This window comes from Leucopleurus acutus, assembly GCF_964270905.1.
Source record: "Leucopleurus acutus genome assembly, chromosome: 3".
Lineage (NCBI taxonomy): Eukaryota > Metazoa > Chordata > Mammalia > Artiodactyla > Delphinidae > Leucopleurus > Leucopleurus acutus.
This window is the reverse complement of record NC_139145.1, coordinates 98,328,893-98,346,314: the sequence shown is the minus strand read 5'-3', so window position 1 is coordinate 98,346,314 and position 17,422 is coordinate 98,328,893. Positions and strand designations below refer to the sequence as shown.

At 43.1% G+C, this 17,422-nt stretch overlaps 1 protein-coding gene across 1 annotated transcript in view; it reads left to right on the top strand.

The window, feature by feature from the left end:
• Positions 1–12,491: 12,491 nt before the first annotated feature.
• CAST (calpastatin) overlaps positions 12,492–17,422 on the top strand; it is a 128,329-nt gene continuing 123,398 nt past the window's right edge. Inside the window, exon 1 of the mRNA XM_082837361.1 lies at positions 12,492–12,710. Coding sequence (XP_082693487.1) covers positions 12,636–12,710 — 75 coding nt within the window. The 5' untranslated portion in view covers positions 12,492–12,635. The remainder of the gene's footprint in view (positions 12,711–17,422) is intronic.

The window sequence follows — 17,422 nt, the reverse complement described above, 5'->3', positions numbered from 1 at the left end:
TCAGTGGCCAATCAAATAGAAGAGCATTTCTTTCTTAGGCAAAGTTCACTGCAGGTCCATCGGCTCCCCAAGGCAGCTTGCTTTCAAGTTATCCATGCTGTTTTTGACTTATAATGTCATCATTTCAACTTGAGGCCTAGGCAGGGGAATGGAGAATGTATGGAAAGTTCATAACCAGTCTTCTTTTTTTATTGAAGTATAGTAGTTGATTTACAATGCTGTATTGGTTTCTGGTGTACAGCAAAGTGATTCAGTTATACATACATATGTTCTTTTTCATATTCTTTTCCATTATGGTATATTACAGGATGTTGAATATAGTTCCCTGTGCTATACAGTAGGTCCTTGTGGTTTATCTATTTTATATATAGTAGTGTGTATATGTTAATCCCCAACTCCTAATTTATCCCTCCCCCACCCCCTTTCCCCTTTGGTAACCATAAGTTTGTTCTCTATGTCCATGAGTCTGTTTTTGTTTCATAAATAAGTTCATTTGTGTCATATTTTAGATTCCACATATAAGGATATCATACGATATTTGTCTTTCTCTTTCTGACTTACTTCACTTAGTATGATAATCTCTAGGTCCATCCATGCTGCTGCAAATGATATTATTTCATTCTTTTTTATGGCTGAGTAATATTCCAATGTATATATGGACCGCATCTTCTTTATCCATTCCTGGGTTGATGGACATTTAGGTTGCTTCCATGTCTCAGCTATTATAAATAGTGCTGCTCTGAATATCGGTGTGCACATATATTTTCAAATTACAGTTTTCTTCAGAAAAATGCCCAGGAGTGGAATTGCTGGATCATATGTTAGCTCTAGTTTTAGTTTTTTAAGGAACCTCTATACTGTTCTCCATAGTGGCTGCACCAATTTACATTCCCATCAAGAGTGTAGGAGGTACAACCACTCTTTTATGCTTCAAACTGGTTAACCTACATCACTGCACTTTCAGTCAAGTGGCCAGAACTACTCACAAGGCCAATATAATTACAAGGGAGTCTGGGAAATGAGGGGGTTCACATGGATATTTGGTGAGCACTAAATGTCTCAACCACAGGCTGAAAGTGTGGATACGATGCCTGGCTGTGGATACGATGCCTGCCATGTACTGTGTGATTTACTTAACCTCTCTGTAACTCAGTTTCTTTAACTGTAAGATAGAGATAGTAACATCCAACTTATGGTGTTGTTATAAGGATTATATGAGAATATTCAAGTAAAGCATCTAGAGCAGTGTCTGTCACAGAGAAAATTCTCAGTGACTGTTAGCTATTATATCCCCATCATTATTATCTAGCTTGCTAGATCTACCAGGATTTAGCTAATCTTCGTTACCTCTACTAACTTGAGGTTTAGGTGCAGTGCTAAGGAAACATATTACATATGCATAGCATTTTATAGTTTAAATACCCATAATAAATCTGTCAATCATGCATGATGAACATAATTCCCATTTAGTTAATTAAGAAAGATAAGAAACTGCTCAGTTGGGTCAAGGTCTCATCGCTGGTTCTGGGAAGAAGACTAGAATCCAGTTCTCGTGACTCTTTGGATAGACTTGTCCACTGGCCCCAGACTGTCTTATCAAGGCAGAAACCAAGGTGGCAAAGGTTGACTGGTCTGGGCCACAGAACAGATCGGTGGAGGAGAAAGAGAAATCTGGTCCCTTGACTTCAAATATTTAAGAGAAGGTGGTCAACAACGGATCCTGGGAGAAGCGACATTCCCAATCCCAGGCACCAGCGGTCTTTCATGGGGGAAGAACTTTAACCATGCCTATTGAAACAAAATGTCTGAATGTGAGAGAGCCGCTAAGGTCAGGAACACACAGTGACAGAAACACAATAATGAACTGTCCTTGTCAGAAACCAGGGGTGCAATGGGAGTCAGAGCTCATGGATATGGGGGAAAAGTCTTAAAACAAATCAAGCAGCAAGATACTGAACCTTCTTTTAGCTTAAATCCATTTAGCAATTGTATGAGGTTAAATTGTATGAAGTTGTCATCTCTGTAGGTCAAACATTTTGAATATAGGCAATTTTAGATGGTTCAACCTCATAATTGCGGTAGAGAGGTTTCTTCCCTTATGATGCCTCTTTCCTACAGCATAGTAATACCCATACAGAGCTACAAACACCTCCTGCAACACAAATATGAATAGTGCACCTACCCTGTGCTGACACTCTTCTGAGGAAAGATTAGTGCTCTATTAGTCAGACTTGGTTTAACAGGCCGTCTTTACTGAATGTGATTCCCAGAGTCAGGGCTTCAGAGTCCATCCAACCTGTGATGATTCCTGGCTCTGTGTGACCATGAACAAGTGTCTATATCTATATATATCTATATAGTGTCTCTCTCTATGTATATATAGTCTATATAGATGTATATATCACATCCAACTTGTGATGATTCCTGGCTCTATGTGATCATGAACAAGTGTCCATATATACGTTCATAGTACAGAGGTACTGAATAAATATTCTATAAATTGTTACCATTAGATTTATGAGCAATTTGTTGAAAGACCCTTTCTTCAAAGATTCTGCCATTTAAAGAAAAACAATATCCCAAAATACTAACTTAAGTGCTGAAACTTCAACCCAGAGAGAGAAATGAACAGGTTTGTGAGGGCAGGAATGTGAAGGTGACACCATAGAGCAGAGGGGTGTCGCTGCCTGGCCCTGTTCTGAGAGGCTTGAGAGCGCCAAGACCAGCAAGGCAGTGAGCTTCAGACAAGTTGTGAAAGAGAGTGTTGAAAGAATGGAAGAAGAAAACTTGAGTAAGAAGATCCAGGGCTTCCCTGGTGGCGCAGTGGTTGAGAGTCCGCCTGCCGATGCAGGGGACACGGGTTCGTACCCCGGTACGGGGCGATCCCACATGCCGCGGAGTGGCTGGGCCCCTGGGCCATGGCCACTGAGCCTGCGCGTCCGGAGCCTGTGCTCCGCAGCGGGAGAGGCCACAACAGTGAGAGGCCTGCGTATCACAAAAAAAAAAAAAAAAGATCCAAAGCCTCATAGTAAATGTAACTTAAAAGGTGGATTCATCCACACAGAGAGAAGTGACATCGTAGCCCTTCTTCCTAAGAATGTTGTAGAAACACAACCCCAGTTGAAGAGGTAGTTACTCTTTCTAGACTAAATGCTCAAATCAGAATTCAAATTCACGAGAGGCATTTCCTGGTACAGGAAAAAACTGGAGAAGGTCTGAGTCATTTTGAGCCGGGATCTTTATACTTGTGTCCCGCATTCCCCATCCTGAGTGTATTAGTTAGCTAAGGCTGTCGTAACAACAGCTAGGGCTGGCTTAGAACAATAGAAATGTATTCTGTCATAGTTCTGGAGGCTGAAGCCCAAAAGCAGCATGTCCGCAGGGCCACGCTCCTTCTGAAGGTGCCGGGGAGGATCTGTCTCAGGTCTCTCTCCAGCTTCTGGTAGTTCCTGGGCTTACGGCAGTATAACTCCAGACTGCACATGGCATCCTCCCTGTGTGTGCACCTATGCCCCAATTTCTCCTTTTTATGACACCCATCATACTGGATTAGGGCCCATAAAATGACCTCATTTTAATTTGGTAATCTCTGCAAAACCCAATCTCCAAATAAGGGCAGATTCTGTAGTATGGGGTTAAGACTCCAACATACCTTTTTTGGAGGGACACAGAAACACAGAAAAACACAGAAAAAGGAAACTAATCTACTCATAAAAGTGCTATTGGCTTGAACAGTACCAAGTGATACCTCTTGGAAAATAATCCAAAATTCATATAAGTAAAAATCCTATTGCAGCAAAAGAGTATTACAAAGCAATGAAGCTTCTTTGCCAGAAGGCTATTTTTACCTCAGAACTATGCTATGTTGATTTGAAAAACAAGTCATGCTTAAAGTATGATCTTCTGTAACCAGTGCCTTTAGACTCTGAACTGGATCTAATTAATAAACACAATATAATGAAACCAAAAGGGTACTTTTGACTCTGCAGGTAAGGAGAACTGGGCTGATAACAGAGTAGTTTTTCCTTCACAGTTCTCTGTACGTCACTAGGCAGCAACAAACCACCCAAGTACCCTTCACCTAATCCCATCATAAACATGACAATTATACCAGCAGAAAAGCCAAGCCACTCATAGAAACAAAAGTAACCCAAGTCTCAAAATTATTCCAGAAGAAGATGGCAAGACAGGGGATGTATGTTCATTATAACTTTTCAATTGCTAGTTCGTAGCAGAGAGGCTGGGCCTCAGTTAAACTTCACCCTCTCAGTCAATTGTAATCACCTTTGTAAGTCTTATAAAATATTTCAAAAAATAAGAATAATTTTCACATTTAAAAATAATTTGAGGGCTTCCCTGGTGGCAGAGTGGTTGAGAGTCCGCCTGCCGATGCAGGGCACACGGGTTCGTACCCCGGTCCGGGAGGATCCCACATGCCGCGGAGCGGCTGGGCCCGTGAGCCATGGCCGCTGAGCCTGCGCGTCTGGAGCCTGTGCTCCGCAGCGGGAGAGGCCACAGCAGTGAGAGGCCTGCGTATGGCCAAAAAAAAAAAAAAAATTTGAGTGTGAGCTGGACTTAATGACTTGCTTCCAAAGAATAGAGTATAAGAAGGGAGAGATTATACTTTTCGGTGGAGAAACCCAGCAAACACCACCTTACTCAAGTGATTGAGGTTACTATCACTAGTGATAAATCCCATGGATATCAGGTACCCCCAATACAACGTGATGGTAAGCCACTTACCACTGTGGTATTCTTCCCCCAAACCCACAGCCCCAGCCTAATCATGAGAAAAACATCAGATAATCTCAAATTGAGGGACATTCTACAAAACCTCTGACCAGTACCCCTGAAATCTGTCAAGGTCATGAAAACCTGTCAAGGAAAGACTAAAGAACTGTCACAGACCACAGAGGAGTCTAAGAAGATGTGACCATAGTGCGGCGGGCGATATCCTGGATTAGAACCTCAAACAGAGAAAGCACATTGATGACGTAACTGGTGAAATCCAAATAAAGTCTGGAGTTCGGCGAATAATAATATGCCAGTGTTGGTTTCTTAGTTTTGATGAATATATCACGGTAATATAAGATGGTAACTGGGGAAACTGAAACTGGGAACTCTGTACTATCTTTGCAGCTTTTCTGTAAGTCTAAAATTATTCCAAAATAAAATTTTAATAGAAAAATAATTTTATGTTTAACAAGAATTTTCTGAGAATAAACACCCCTAAAATGTTTGAAATAAATTTTTATTCATAATAACCATTTTTAAAGGTTTAAAGATAATCTTCCAGCAGCACATTCATTGCTGGAAGTAGCTAACCAACATGCAACCTGAATCTGCCAGGTAGAAAAGTGCTCCTGTTGTGAGTATCTTTCCAAAACCCTTGGAGGAGCAGCAAATGTAAGTGGGTAAACAGAAGTTTAAGTGAAAGACTTGTACTACAGAAGGATCTTTTTTTTTTTTTTTTTTTTTTTTTTTTTTTGCGGTACGCGGGCCTCTCACTGCTGTGGCCTCTCCCGTTGCAGAGCACAGGCTCCGGACGCGCAGGCTCAGCAGCCATGGCTCACGGGCCCAGCCGCTCCGCAGCATGTGGGATCCTCCCGGACCGGGGCACGAACCCGTGTGCCCTGCATCGGCAGGCGGACTCTCAACCACTGCGCCACCAGGGAAGCCCAACAGAAGGATCTTAAAGTGTTCTTTTGAAATTCATAGATAGCTATCATGTTGAAGACAGATTTATAAGGAAGTATTTTTTAAATAACAGCTTAATTGAAATATCATTCACATACTACACAATTCACCCAATTTAACTATGCAATTCAGTGGTTTTTAATATATTCACCAACATGTAAATCACCAGTCAATTCTAGAATATTTTTTATCACCTCAAAAAGAAACCGCAAGCCCTTTAGCTATCTCCCTTCTGTCCTTACAACCTCCTCGCTCCACCAGCCCTAAACAGCTGCTAATCTACTGTCTGTCTCTACAGATTTGCCTATTCTGAACATTTCATATAAATGGAATCATATAATATATGACCTTTAGTGACTGGCTAGGTGTATTATTTTTTATCATCTCCAGATACACTCTGAAGACCAGATAGTTAATGTACCTTAGAAAAATTTACTTTTATCATTGCAGATATTAAATTACTCATTTTGAAATATAATCTCAATCTCCACCCCCAAGATGTCATGCAGCCCATCCACATCCCCAGTCCATTATCAATGTTTGTATACAGCAAAGAGTAATCTTAGAGTAGTGGTTAGGAGCACACACTAGAGAGCTAGCCCACCAGATTCAAATGCTGATGCTGTCACTTCGCAGCTCTGCAACCCAGGGCAAATTATTCAACTTCCCTGGGCCTTAGTTTCCTTACCTATAACATGGGGGCAAATAACAGTTCCTACCTCACAAGGGTGAAATGAGCAAATACATGCTAAATCCTTTAAAAATTCCTAGTACATAGTAAGCACTATACGTGTTTGATTTACTTACAGTCATTATTGACTGTGAGAGCCATTCAATATGAACAGTATCACGAAGTGTTTAGACAGTTCTTCTGACCTCCTGATCTTATGTGATCAGAGACCATTTCAATTATAAGTGTCTTTTTAAATTACCCAGTCTACTCCTTTCATCTTTTAAGAAGGAAGGTTAGCCTGGAAAGACCCAGCAATGTGTTCTTATTCATTCCACAGATATTTATTGAGGACATATTCTGTGCCAGGCCGAGTCTCACGTTCTGTGAATAAGATTGAAATGATCCTTTTGGCCATGGAGTCTAATGGAGGATATAGACAAGCAGTTATGAGGCAGATAAAAGAACATTAATATTCACAATGATTTTACCTCCTTCGGACCCTTTAGGAGGAATTGCATCATTGCAGAAGGAAACAAGAAGGGGGAATAGAACAAGAGAGCATCTTCTGGTTGATTTTTGAAATGTTTATAGAATAAGTTTCTCCGCATGGGGGGGACAGTGGGAGTGAGATAGAGAGAGGATTTTTAAGATGTTTTGCTGAGTGTTCAGATTGTGTGCCCATTCAGGCACTTTCAATTGCAGTAAAGGGATTGCAGTGAAGATTAAATGATTTTAGTTACTTTTGGAACACTGGGCCACAGTTTCTTTAAATATAAGCCGAATTTAGTATTGAGCCATGAGGATCCTGGGCTTTATATGGGCTTAGACAGTTACAATCTAATGCAGTGTTGGGGAAAGTTAAAGCTTTGGGGATGGGAAGGGAGGAGTATTTCAGGAGAAGGAAAATGAGCAGAGGCAGGAACTCTGGGAAGAGCCCGGCGTGTTCTGGCATCTGAAAGCAGGAAGGCATGGCTGGAACACAGTGGCATGAAGGCACAAAGCTGCAGACAAGGCTGCCCAGGACACAACCTGCAGGCCCTGGGAGGCCATGTTAAGGGATCAGAATGCCGTCCTGCTGGCATTGAGGAGCCATCAGGAACTGCGAACCAGGAGAGGGATGATCTACACATCTCTAGTTAGTTGTTGACACCGCAGAGCATAGCGTACTAACTGTACAAGCTGAGCTCTTTTCGTGAACCCACAGCCATGGGACAGAAGGTTGCAAACCTAAGGGAAATCAGCAAGGAAATCAGAAGAAGCTGAAGGCTTAGAGCTTCCTGGCAAGCAGAGGGTGTCACACCTACCTCCTCACCAGCTGCCAGACCTCCAGAGCAATCTCTTTTGTTTTGTTTTGTTTTAATACCACTAGACAAAATTAGAAAATAAAAAGCTTATTTTATCTTTATACCCATTCTCAGCAATAAAAGTGGTAAAGTTGTTGTTTCTGTATATCTGGATAGTAGTATTGACTCTATGGAGGCTGGCTGCTCTGTGAAACAAAGTATTCTTCACTATTGCCTTCTTGAAGACAAATGCCTTTGTAAAAGGGGGGGGGAAATTTAATAAAATGGGTAATGTTTTCAAACCTAATGTTCTTTTATACAGCAATTTGACAGGATACTTTTGCAATATTGATTCTCTCCTCCATTCTTTTTCCAAAGTTTTATGATGTTACATAGCCTTGGGGGGTGTAGCAGGTGTGATCAGCTACCTGAATCCCCTTCGGGGATAAAAAGGCCCTACTCCAGCTCCTGGAGTGCCACCAGCTGACAACACTCATCAGCCACTTGGGGGGTTGCCACAGCTTAAGGGAGATGCTTCCCTTCCTTAAAGCCATGCTCCCTCCCTCTTCAACCATATCCAAAGACTGGTTGATGCAGGCTTATAAGGGCTCAGCTCTCTCTTGCCAACCCTGGACATCTCTAAAGGGCATCACATCTTCGTCATTCCCTGAAGGATCATGTGAGGCTTCTACTGGATCTGTATCCCAGCTGAACTTCTCCCTTTGCCCATCTTTCCTTTGCTTCGACAGGTATTGATCCCAAGAGCACTCCCTAGTACAGCCCTGGAAAGCAGTTGTGACTCAGCCCTCTGTGTTCCACACAGACAAGAAGCAGAAAATTGTGTCACGTTAAAGAACAAGGCCTGAAGGTATATGCAGGTGTTTCACTATCTGGAGGGATGTGAAGAATGAGAAGTAAAACCTGAGGTCCCACCTATAGGTATGTGTATGACTCAAGTTCTTGTTTGGTAGTGGTGAAAACTAAAAACTACTTCATCTCCTGTTGGTTCTCTTTCTTGTCTTCTTCCTCTGTCCCTCCAACCTTCCATCTCCATTCTTTCCCCCTTCCCCTACCTCATCTGCCATCCATACACAAGCCCAGTGAACTGAGAAGCAAGATGTCTTAGCCCATTCAGGCAGCTATAAGAAAATGCCACAGGCTGGAGGGCTTAGAAACAACAGAAATGTTTTTCTCACAGTTCTGGCGGCCAGAAGTCTGAAATCAGGGTGCCAGCATGGTAGGGTGAGGGCTTCTTCCAAGTGGTAGACGTCTTCTTGCAGCCTCATAAGGAGGAAGGGGCAAGAGAGCTCTCTCAGGGATCTTTTATAAGGGCATTAATTTTATTCATGAGGGTTCTGCCCTCATGACCTAATCACATCCAAAGGTCCCACCTACTAATGCCACCAATTTGGGCATTACCATTCCAACGTAGGAATTCGGGAGAACACAAACATTCAGACCACTGCACACGGCAAGGCTCCTATGGTCTAAACATTGTCTCCTACTGGCCAGCACACCTTCACCTCCTTTACACACAGAACTTCACCACTGAAGCCATTCTTCTGGATAATTCAGGTCAGAAACATGAAGCTCCTACTCAGATACATGCCTGTTAAAAGGGAAAGGAGACTCTGAGAGCCTGTGCCTATTTTGCTAATTAGTCTTTGCCTGTTTACACAGATTTTTTTTTTTTTTTTTCTGGTTTACTTAGGAAAACATTACTATGGAGTGGAGCAAACTTGGCTGAGAATCTTGAGATGGCAGATAGGACAGATGAGTTTCAGCAGGATCAGAGGGCACTTGGCTGTCAGCCAGAAGGTCCAGGTTTTCTGGGGGTAACTTCCCCTCCAAGAGTGTAGAAAGAAATACCATCCAAAGTGAAGGGCACTGTCCAAACTGTGGGTACCTTGGAAAAATGCCCTGCCTCCTTCTCAATTTTACCCACTGGCTGGTTTATCAAAAACCTCTCAGCTGTCAGAGCAAATGGACACTCCCTGCATTGTCTGACCCAACCTTTGAGTGACGTTTCATACTGTGGGCCAGCCCTTCCTTTCAGAGGCCCTCCTCCCTGGACCTTAGCGCCCACATTTCCACTATCTTCCTTCTGCAGCACCTTCTCAGGCTCCCCTGGCTCCTTCTCTGGATACCATCCTGCCTTTATTTTTCTCATTTATACATTTCCCAATGAGAAGTGATGAGTTCCTGCACAACTACAGCAGTAATGGGGACAGGGGGAGAGGAGATACAATGTGGAGATTATTCAGAGGAGGTTTCAACTAACTCAAGTCAAAGATGTGGGGAGGAAGCAGCCCTGAGCTCCCCACTCTCCCCAGCCTGCCCACCCTTCAGTCAGAATGAGAAGCCCCTCCAGGGATCCAACAGCACTCTTGGAATACATATGCTGGCCACTGCCCTCATCACATGGTCATTGTGGATTTATTTGTCTGTGTTTCCTACTAGACTGTAAGGTCCTTGAGTGCAGGCCCCTGTTACCTCCACAGAACCTGTCACATAGCAGGCATCCTGTTACTGAGTAAATAAAGAAATAAAATACAGGCATCCCCTCAGGTTTTATTGCACCTCACTTCATTGTGCTTTGCAAAGATTGCATGTTTTACAAATTGAAGGTTTGTGGCAACCTGACATCGATCAAGTCTATAGGTGCTATTTTTCCAACAACATTTGCTTAGTTCATATCTCTGTGTCACATTTTGGTAAATCCTGCAATATCTCAAACTTTTTCATTGTTATTATACTTGTTATGGTGATCTATAATCAGTGATCTTTGATGCTACCATGGTAATTGGTTTTGTTTTCGTATTTTTAAACTAAGGTATGTACATTACTTTTTTAGACTTGCGATTGCACACTTAATAGATTACAGTACAGTGTAAACGTAACTCTTGTATTCACTGGGAAACAAAATATTCGTGTGACTCAGTTTATTGTGATATTTGCTTCACTGCAGTGGTCTGGAACCAAACCTGCAATATCTCAGAGGTATGCCTCTACTTAGAATATGTGCAAATAAAAATGTAGCAAAAGGTGTCATACATATTTAAAACGAGCTTCCCCAAGATGCTCAAATGCTGGTCATGGTATCAAAGTTCCAAATTCCTCACTGACTGCAAGAGAAAGTGAAAACATCATCCTCTTCTTCAACTTCTTTGAAATTCTTCTTTACTTATAATCATTAATGTGCTGTTTAGCCTGTAATTGTTCTGCTTATATGAGTTCTGACTCTTGAGCAAAGCCTGGAGGCTGAAGTCATTCATTCTCTTACAGATTTTGGTATCAACTGTATCAGAAGCATAGTGTGGCTGCTTAATAAATAAGTTAATACATGGATTGATTACTCCGGACCTTGGACCAGAGGCTCCAGCCAGGTGGGTGGGCTCCATTTTATTTCCTGATCTGTCCCCACCCTTTCTTCTTCTGACCACATCCCACCAGCCAGCCAGCCCTTTCAAGCCTCCTTTCCCTTCCTATAATCCCCCAAACCCACAGAACCCCAAATTCCCAAAGCACATTTGTACTCATTCACACACTGTATGTCTTTCAGTGCCACCCAGATGAGCATGTGTTACAAATGCCATATGACTTCAGCTAAACTCTAAGTTCCTGGAGGGCAGGAAATATGTATTTTAACTTTTATATCGCTCTCTCTATAGTTCCTTTCACTGTGCTTTACATGGAAGCCTTTCAAAATATAAAACCAACTGGTTTAAGTTCAATTTTAAATACTCTGTTAGAAAATACCTCAACTTTAATGGGAACCGTTCTTCCAGAGTCAGAATAATGTACTCGGGGGATCCTGAATCTTGGCTCTCTAGGATCCTGAGTTAGATGCTTCCAGGTCCTGGGCCTGGAGGTGGGTCTATTATCTCACCCTGTTAGTTCTGTGTTTGCTTAAATTACTGTAGGTGTTTGGTCACAATCATAAAAGCATTTTTCATGCTTATGACATATTTTCCTTAATTATAAATGTAATTGAGGCCACCAATCAATTTTTCTTGAATGGACAATCACTGGCCCCATATCCAAGTTGATTCATTTCTGCGTATAAATTCCTGTCCTACCGCCTGTTTGTTGGAAATATCAGATACATAGATCGTAAGTGGAACCCTTTAAGAGGAATTGCGTTTAAATCATTCCTCCCTGCTGCCCCCATCAAGAATGAGGCTAGCCAGTCCCTTGAATAAACGGAAGTTAGGATCCCTAAAAATGAGAAGGGGGAAGGAAACAAGAATTCGATTCTGCCAAATGCCATGCACCAGTGACCAATCTTTCCTTACAACCTGCCCCCTCGCTCTCCAACGGTCTAAAACACAACATGGAAGGCAGCAGTGACCCTGAGTCCCAAACTGTCAATGTCATTGCAGGGTAACAAGTTTTCTTCTGTCAGATCTGATCACAAACCGGCAGCAACTACAGGCAGACCATCGCTGCAGAGGAGCGTTTTCTAGTCAGGCTTGTTATATTTCACTTCAGGCTTGTTACATTTCACAGCCCTAAACCAGGGCAGATTGCAGAAAAGGTGTCTAATTCTTGAAATTCTTAGGGTGGGGTATTGAGGCGTAGACGGGCCACGCCCGGGTCCTGCTCTCCCGTTGCAACTGCAAGCCAAGTCTGGGCAAGTCGAAGGAGGAACCCCGCGACCTCCAGCCTCTCCTCTCTGTGAGCCACGGGGAACCCAGCAGTGCTAGGGTGGAGGTGGGGGCATCACTGTGAGAAGATTCGGGGCCGAGGGTGTTAAGTTGCAGGCCGGGAGCCCCGGACCGCTACAGCCCGGGCACAGCCAGCGGCGGGCAGGAAGGGGAGGGCCCAGCGGGGTGAGGCAGAGCCCCGGCGCGGGTTCGGGGCTGGGTCGGAAAAGCTGCCTCACGGGGCGCGCCCGCCAGCCCTTCCACTCCCTCCCTCCCTCGCTCCCAACGCTCCCCGCCCGGGCCTCCCTTCCAGTCTGCGCTCCCCACGGCCTCGCCATGTCCCAACCGGGCCAGAAGCCCGCCGCCTCCCCGCGGCCCCGGCGCGCTGCGGCGGCCCGCCACACTCAGGAGGTGAGTGGCACTTGAGCCGGAGCCGCAGGGCTGAGCGCGGGGAGGACCCCGGCCCCGGAGCCGTGGGCCGCCTCCTTGCGGTAGCCTGCCTGGCCTGCTGCCCCGTGCGCCCCCTCCCGAGCCTGAGAAGGACTTAGGACTCAGAACCTGCCTCTGGGCAGGTGACGGGAGGTGGCTGGGTACTGCCGGGCCTGGGCCAAGTGTATTGGGCGTGGAGCAAGCCAGATTGGAGTTCGCCTGCGTTGGGAAAAGTTGATTGATGAGACTGGGGTGAAAGGCGGTTGAGGATAAAAGGATAATACATTTCATTCGGGACCCCGAACTGGGTGGGGTAGTTCAGCTAAAAGTCGGGTCTTCCGCGTAAAGTCCGGGCTGCAGGGCGTGGCTGCCTGGAAAAATAACACTTCTGCCCTAACCAGCCTTGCGCCAAATTGGGCAGGGCGGGGTCAACCCGGCAGGGCAGGGCCGATGTAGGCCCCGCCCAGGTGCCTCCCCCGCTGACAGCTGTGGGGCTTGAAAAGCTCAGCGCCAGCCAGGTCCGGGGCTGGTGGAGTGCGATCCCGCCCCTGCTGCGCTGCACCCCGTGTCCTCGCCGGGTTCTCCGCTGCGCGACTCAGAGCAAATCGGTTGTCGCCATGGCATTCGCAAGCTGGTGGTACATGACGGTAAACTGGAGCGATCGTGCCTGGGCAGGACCGGAAACGGAGTGGGCTTTGCTTTTCTGGGCGTGCAGGAGAGGTTATTGTGCAGGGTTTGGCGGGGAAGGGGTGGGGACCAGGTGCGACGTCCTCTCAGACCTTCAGTTTAGGCTCCGGGAGAGGCTGAGACCCACCCTGTGGTGGTATGTGCGAGCGAGCCCCGACGTGCAAGTCGGTGTGAGCAGACGCACCAGACTCAGCTCACGCTCGTGAGTTGAATGGAGCAGGAATTGTTGCTGGAGGAATTCCGCCCTTGGACGCGGATTCCTGGATGAACTCAGACTCAGATCGAAAGAGCGCAGATCGAAAGAGCGCAGATCGAAAGAGCTCAGATCTAGTATTTGTTTTTAAGTCATAAGTAAATCTCAGAACTTTTAGAGGCATGTTGTTGGACGTGCATTCTCCAGCGCAAAGAAGAGGCAGCTGGGATTGGGTTCAAGGAGAAAATCCAAAACTCCAAGGAGCAGAAGCAACCGAGATCAAGACCCTTGTTGAGAATGAGAAAGAGGGAGAGAGAGACAGCGAGAGAGAGCGAGCCCACTGCTCTGTACTTTATTACTTGGATGAGGGACAGAGATGTTCCGTTTGTTTAGTGCATTGAATGCTTGTCCAACCAACTAGGTGTGATATCCAGTCAAGCTGGTACTTGTAATGTTTTGAACCTCCAGGAAGCATGATTTAACATTACGATGCTTTCCAAAAAAAAAAAAAAAAAAAATACACAAATTTTGTTGACAGAAAGAATAAAAATATTTATATCCCATTGATTTATGGTGAGAACTTAAAAAAATAGTTAAAGTACACCTCTCTCGGCATGTAGTATTGGGAAAAGCAAGGGTGTTGTAATAAGACAGTATTTAGAGAGAAACATCGTGTTGGAATCAGACAGTATTTAGAGAGAAACGTTGTGTTGGAATCAGTAAAATGTCCCTTTTCAGCCAATGGCCATTCACTGAGCACCTACCAAGTGGCAGACCCAGTAGTAGCCTCGAAGTGGAAAACAAGACAGAGTTCTTGTTCTCAAAGGGCAATGAGTCAACCTTTTTGAACCTGTTTCCACATCTATAAAATGTGGGTGATAATAGGTACCACATAAGGGTTGGTGAAGACTATTTACATTCATGAATCAAAGTACCATACCCATATACCTTTTTTTTGAATTTTATTTATTTTTTTATACAGCAGGTTCTTATTAGTCATCAATTTTATACACATCAGTGTATACATGTCAATCCCAATCACCCAATTCATCACACCACCATTGCCACTCCCCCGTGGCTTTCCCCGCTTGGTGTCCATACATTTGTTCTCTACAGCTGTGTCTCAACTTCCACCCTGCAAACCGGTTCATCTGTACCATTTTTCTAGGTTCCACATACATGCGTTAATATACGATATTTGTTTTTCTCTATCTGACTTACTTCACTCTGTATGACAGTCTCTAGATCCATCCACATCTCAACAAATGACCCAATTTCGTTCCTTTTTATGGCAGAGTAATATTCCATTGTATATATGTACCACATCTTCTTTATCCATTCATCTGTCAATGGGCATTTAGGTTGCTTCCATGACCTGGCTATTGTAAATAGTGCTGCAATGAACATTGGGGTGCATGTGTCTTTTTGAATTATGGTTTTCTCTGGGTATATGCCCAGTAGTGGGATTGCTGGATCATATGATAATTCTAGTTTTAGTTTTTTAAGGAACCTCCATACTGTTCTCCATAGTGGCTGTATCAATTTACATTCCCACCAACAGTGCCCCATGTACCTTTAATGATTGGAAATTCCGGTTTCCCTTGAGATGTTTCTTCATGAATGCTTCCTACTACATTTTCTGGGTTTTTTAAATGTAGCATCTTATTGGTGTGCTAAAAGCAAAAGTTTGCTTTGAGTCATTATTGTTCTAAGGTTCTTATCAAAATGCATCACATGAATTATCTGCAAATATGGATGGCAGTTAGTATAATAATAATATATAATAATAATATATATATAATATATATATTATATTATTATATATATATATAATATAATAATAATATGGTTTAGAGTTAACATCAGTCTTCTTCCAAATTCATGATTCTCTAAAGGAAATTATGCTGGAATATCTGGATGAAAATAGTTTAAATCTATGTTTTTAACCCTGTTATGTTTAGGCATAGTCTGACATTTTTTGCTAAAACCTCTCTTATAATCCAGTGTTGGAACTATTCTAATTTTTTTTTTTTCTGCTAGTAGGAACCTCCTAGAATTAGCAACCTGCCTGTGATCAAGCTTTGACTTTTCCCAAACCAGTGCTGTACAATATAAATATAGTGTGAGCCACATATGTAATTTTAAATTTTCTAGTAGTCATATTAGCTGACAGGTGAAATTCATGCTAATAGCATATTTTATTTAACCCGCTATATCCCAAATGTTATTATTTCACATGCAATCAATGTGCAAATCATTGGGATATGTACAGTTTCTTTTTCATGTTGATTCTTCAAAATCCAGTGTGTATTTTATACTTAGAGTGCATCTCAGTTCACACCTGACACGTTTCAAGTGCTCAATAGGCGTTGAGTGGCTAATGGCTACAGTATTAGGACAGTATAGCTCTAGACATCGGTTTCTAACCATTTTCGTTTGATGGCTGTGAGGGGATGACCACAGCCCATTTTGAGAATTAAATGAAAGTTTGTGCACCATTTTCCCACAACAAAATATACATACACACACACAAAAGCCCACCCATAATCCCCTAGAGATATATGGAGCCAATTTATAACATATATATATATATACATAATTTATACTATTATATACTATTATATATAATATTTATACAATTTATTAATACAAAAGTTTTATACAAAAACACTATATATAATATATGTATGTATGTATTATATATATTACATATGTCATGCTTTTGGTAAATTCTGTTATTAAAATATTTTTACTGGGATCCTTTACTGAAAAAGATTATGAATGCAATGACCTAACTTTAAAAATTTAGGCAGAATAAGATAAAACAATTGAAAGATGTATCTATGATGTGTTTTGTTTAAGGGACTGCCACCTATAAAGCCAGTCAATGAAACATTACAATGTACATTTCCCCATTGAATACCATCAATATTATTGATCTTATCTTTTGAAGAACTATGTGGTTTTAGTAAAAAAAAAAAAAAAAAAAAAAAAAACTTACAAAGCTAGATTTCAAGAACATCTGATGAGCTTGGTAATGATGAAGCATGAAAGAGGGTAAATTTGGTTGGCTGACACCGGTAATCACATTCCTGGGTCAAAAGTTGACTCTAGTAGTCCATGTTAATTAAAGGTGTTTCTTAGCCTAATTAGACCTGTCGGTCCAGTGGCAGCGTGATCAAGGAGCTCAAGTCATTTGGGAGGCCCCATCATTGTGGCCAGCCTGGGAAGATTGTCACAAGCCTTCCCTGCAGGACAGACCACTTGACTGCAGTGACTTTTAGGAGTAAGGAATGCAAATTACATATTCTGCAAAAAGGGCACAGGCTTTAGGGTACTGGGAGAATGGAGGTCACACAACTGTCCTCTTTTGTTTTTTGTTTTTTTTTTTTTTTGCAGTACGCGTGCCTCTCACTGTTGTGGCCTCTCCCGATGCGGAGCACAGGCTCCGGACACGCAGGCTCAGCGGCCATGGCTCACGGGCCCAGCCGCTCCGCGGCATGCGGGATCCTCCCGGACCGGGGCATGAAAACGTGTCCCCTGCATCGGCAGGCGGACTCTCAACCACTGCACCACCAGGGAAGCCCCAACTGTCCTCTTTTGTTTCACAGTTTCTGAATTGGTTTGCTTCCCATTGCAAATAAGACTTAAATTAAGAGTATACCTTGACATTATTCTTTAATCAATTTTGATACTTCCCAGAAAGTTAATTATATTCTACAGGTACTTTTTAAAGAATGATGTAGCTTGCTGGTGGTGGAAACAGTGGGTGGCTAGTTGATATTCCAAGGTGAACTGGTGGGAAATTAGTTCT